The sequence below is a fragment of the Myotis brandtii genome, unplaced genomic scaffold, assembly GCF_000412655.1.
Source record: "Myotis brandtii unplaced genomic scaffold, ASM41265v1 scaffold321, whole genome shotgun sequence".
Classification (NCBI taxonomy): domain Eukaryota; kingdom Metazoa; phylum Chordata; class Mammalia; order Chiroptera; family Vespertilionidae; genus Myotis; species Myotis brandtii.
The window spans coordinates 1,322,149-1,325,839 of record NW_005362314.1 but is presented as its reverse complement, the minus strand read 5'-3'; the positions used below and the strand labels follow the sequence as shown (position 1 = coordinate 1,325,839).

Sequence of the window (3,691 nt, the reverse complement as noted above, 5' to 3'; positions counted from 1 at the left end):
AGAACCTGGCTGGAGATCCTGGATAGAACCAGGCGAGAGAACCCAACCGTGCTGATCAACTGAATGTGTCATTCCTTCTTTGCAGACTCCGTCCCCACCTATGGGAACCCCTGGACCTGCAGAGGCTGGACCCCAACATATGGCGCCCGAACAGGATTCCCCTAGCCGACCCAGAGGGCACAGCTGACTCCTCCCCGGACACGGACACCACCATCAACCACGGCCCTGATGGACCCTTTGATGCAGCCCTTCAACTCGCTGACCCTTTGGGAAGCCCGTCGCCAATGACGCCGCCCGCTAGCCAGATCAACAAGGACAACCAAACCACCGACTTGAGGACAGCTGAAATCCCTTGACTGAAGAGGCCAGCAAACTTCTACAGGAACAAGGCTCCTTGTGCACTCCATCCACTATGTTTATAGCTATGCTCGCTATCATTGCTTGTCAGTCTTCTTCCGAGTCTTAAACAACCCAATCCGAGAGGTGGCCGCTGATTTACATGCGCTATCATTTAAAAAATAAAAAAGGGGGAATTTGCCGGAAGCCAGTCCATCCTTGCTGCTTGACACAGTCGCTGCAGGGAAGAAACATCTGCACAGCATATGTTTCAAGGGACCTGGCGAATATGGCATACTGTTCTTAATATGTTTGCTCCCCTTCTTGGCACTATGTGTTTTAACCAAGGTCACCTCTCTGAGAAAGGTTGTTTCCCCAGGTAGGGATTTTTCCCTGAAGTTAGGGAGGGAATAAAACCCCTTAACTAAGTGCCAGGCGGGTAGTTAATCATTTTAACTATGAACAATCATGCTTAAGCTACATAATCTTTACTCCCTGGAATGGAGATAAGAAACGCCCTAACCTTTGGAATAGAAATTGATAGGATTAAAATCAACTGGTATAAATACAGATGTAACAAGACAATAAAACATAGAACCTGGCTGGAGATCCTGGCTAGAACCTGGCTAGGCTGCTGATCAACTGAAAAAAAAAAAAAAGTGGGTACTATTATTAGCATGTCATCTTCTGCTTTTTTCCTGAGTCCTCCTGGAAGGGAAAGCACGAAGCTCAGCACTGGGGCCATGCAGACCCATGGGCAATCCCAACTCTGCATCCTAGAACTGTGGGATCTTAGAAGTTTCCCTGCTCTGGGCCTCAGTCTTCTCATCTGTAAAGTGGAGGTAACAGTCATTTTTTTTTTTTTTTTTTTAAATTTGATTTTTTTTTTTTTTTTTTTTTACGTAACAGTCATTCTTCCTGCTGAGAATGCTAGTGAAAATTGGAGGAAGCCTGTGAAGGTTCTGAACTGAGCCTCATCCTGGGTAACCCTCAATAAGTGTGTACATTATATCTGGCCCACAAATAAGTGGATGCAAAATAAGTGGAAACTGTTCTTATGTATATTTATTTTAAATCATTTACTATATAACCATACTACCTGCTCTTCATTTGAAAACTCAGATTTAGCTGCTTCTGCTGTGTTTCACAACAGATCCTTCAAACCAGACTAGCGCATTTTTTTAAACCTCTGTGTGGTCCCTGACTCCCCTTGGTCCCACAACCCTCACTTTGAGGCCTTAGTTCTAAATATAATTGACAAGTCCATTTTATCCAGCAAGGGCTCCTTTTATTCATTCAGGGTGGGTTTTTGAAACTCAGTGCAACTTTATAAAGTCAAGGTGCCAGGAGAGTGAGCCTGCCAAGTGCAGAGAAGCATAAGAAGCTTACGGAACCTCCAGCCCCATGGACACCCTCAACGAGCCTATGGCCATGGCTGCTGGCCCACAAGGAGCTGAGTGGACCTCAGAATGAGATCAGGGTGCCTGCTCTGTGTGAAGCTCAGGACCACTTCCATCTGTCCTCCACATATACAACAGTGTGCAAAACAATCTGAAAACATCTTCACACAGGATCACAGAATCAGCTCCACTTGGCATCTCTTGGCCTAAGAAGCATTCTGGCCGTGCAGGAAGGGTCAGGCAGTTTCCCTTCTTCCAAAAGCCAGGGCATCGTCAGCTGCCTCTGGCCTGCCAGCTCAACCTTCACACAGGTGTCTCCTCTGCCACCTTCTTCAGGAATCCTGCTGCCAGCAGGGAGTGCTGGGTAGCCTCGGAGCCATCCGTGTCCCGGATCTTCAGGTGTACTTTCTGGTTGGTCCTTCTCCATTCAGTGTATAGCTGGTAATGATAGCGGAAGGAGACCTACGGGGCAGGGCAGAGATGGGTGGGAAGGCCAGCCAGCAGGCCTCCACCCCCAAGGGAAGAAAACTGGACTCCTGAGACACTGGCCTTGGCCCGCACCAGGGTTGGACTCAAACTTCCAGAAGAAGAGACAGCTGCGAGGTATTTTTCATACAGACTGTGCACACAAACCCATTCACTATTGTGGGGAAAGTCTCCACCAGTGTTCAAGACCCTGCAAATGAGAGGGGTCTCTCAGAGGGTGGAAGTGAAGTGGTATAGCCTCTTGGAAGGGATTAAATGCCACTGGGTCATATAATTGCCAAAACTTGGAAACCATCAAGATGTCCTTCAGTAAGTGAATAGATAAATAAACTGTGGGACATCAGATGATGAAATATTCAGCACTAAAAAGAAATGAGCTATGCCATGAAAGGACATGGAGGAACCTTAAATGTATGTTACTAAGTGAAAGAAGCCCGTATAAAAAGGCTATAAACTGCATAATTTCAACTCTCTGACATTCTGGAAAAGGCAAAACTATGGAATTGTCAGGAGTTGAGGATAGGAGAGGAGGGATGAATAGCTGGGGCACAGAGGATTTTTAGGGCAGTAAAACTGCTCTGTATGATACTGTCATGGTGGATACATGTCATGATATATTTATCCAAACCTATAGAACAGTGGTTCTCCACCTTCTGGCCCTTTAAATACAGTTCCTCATGTTGTGAACCAACCATAAAATTATTTTCGTTGCTACTTCATAACTGTAATGTTGCTACTGTTATGAATTGTAATGTAAATATCTGATATGCAGGATGGTCTTAGGTGACCCCTGTGAAAGGGTCGTTCAACCGCCAAAAGGGTTGCGACCCACAGGTTGAGAACCGCTGCTATAGAATGTACAACCCAGGATGAACCCTAATGTAATCTATGGACTTAGGGTGATAATGATGTATCAATGGAGATTCATTAATTGTAAGAAATGTACGCTCTGGTGCCATGTGGATAGTGGGGGGAAGCTGTGTGTATGGAGGAGAATATATGAGAACTCTATACTTTCTGATCAATTTTGCTTTATTTATTAGAATCTTAAAATGTTCTAATAAATAAAGTCTATAAAAATTACACTAATAAAAGAGAAACATGCAAATTAACCATCACTCCGCCACTCCGCTACATCCACAAGCCACGCCCACCAGTCAATCAGGAGCGAGTATGCAAATTAACCCAACTAAGATGGCGGCAGCCAGGGAGCTGGAGCGAGGAGGAGGCTTGGGTTGCTCCCGGCAATGGAGGAAGCCAAGCTTGCCCTGGGCTCCGTTCAAGGCTACAAAGTTTCAATTATAGAAGATAAATAAATCCCAGATACCTGCTTCCAGCCTGCCCTGGCCTCCGCTCAAGGAGGCGCTGAAAAAAAGAAAAAGAAAAAAAGGAGAGGCTGGGAGCTTGGGTCACCGGGGGGCGTGGCCAGCCTGCAAACAGCCATCAGCCCTTCACCCAGGCTGGCCAGG

General features: G+C 46.2%; 1 protein-coding gene across 4 annotated transcripts in view; it reads right to left on the bottom strand.

The window, feature by feature from the left end:
- Window positions 1-1,602: 1,602 nt before the first annotated feature.
- The window catches only part of MARCH2 (membrane-associated ring finger (C3HC4) 2, E3 ubiquitin protein ligase), a 23,559-nt gene continuing 21,470 nt past the window's right edge, over window positions 1,603-3,691 (bottom strand). For 3 of the 4 annotated variants that reach the window (XM_005870711.2, XM_005870712.2, XM_014543266.1), the window contains one exon: window positions 1,603-2,198. In XM_005870711.2, coding sequence (XP_005870773.1) covers window positions 2,040-2,198 — 159 coding nt within the window. In that variant the 3' untranslated portion in view covers window positions 1,603-2,039. The other variant, XM_014543265.1, reaches the window with a different exon arrangement.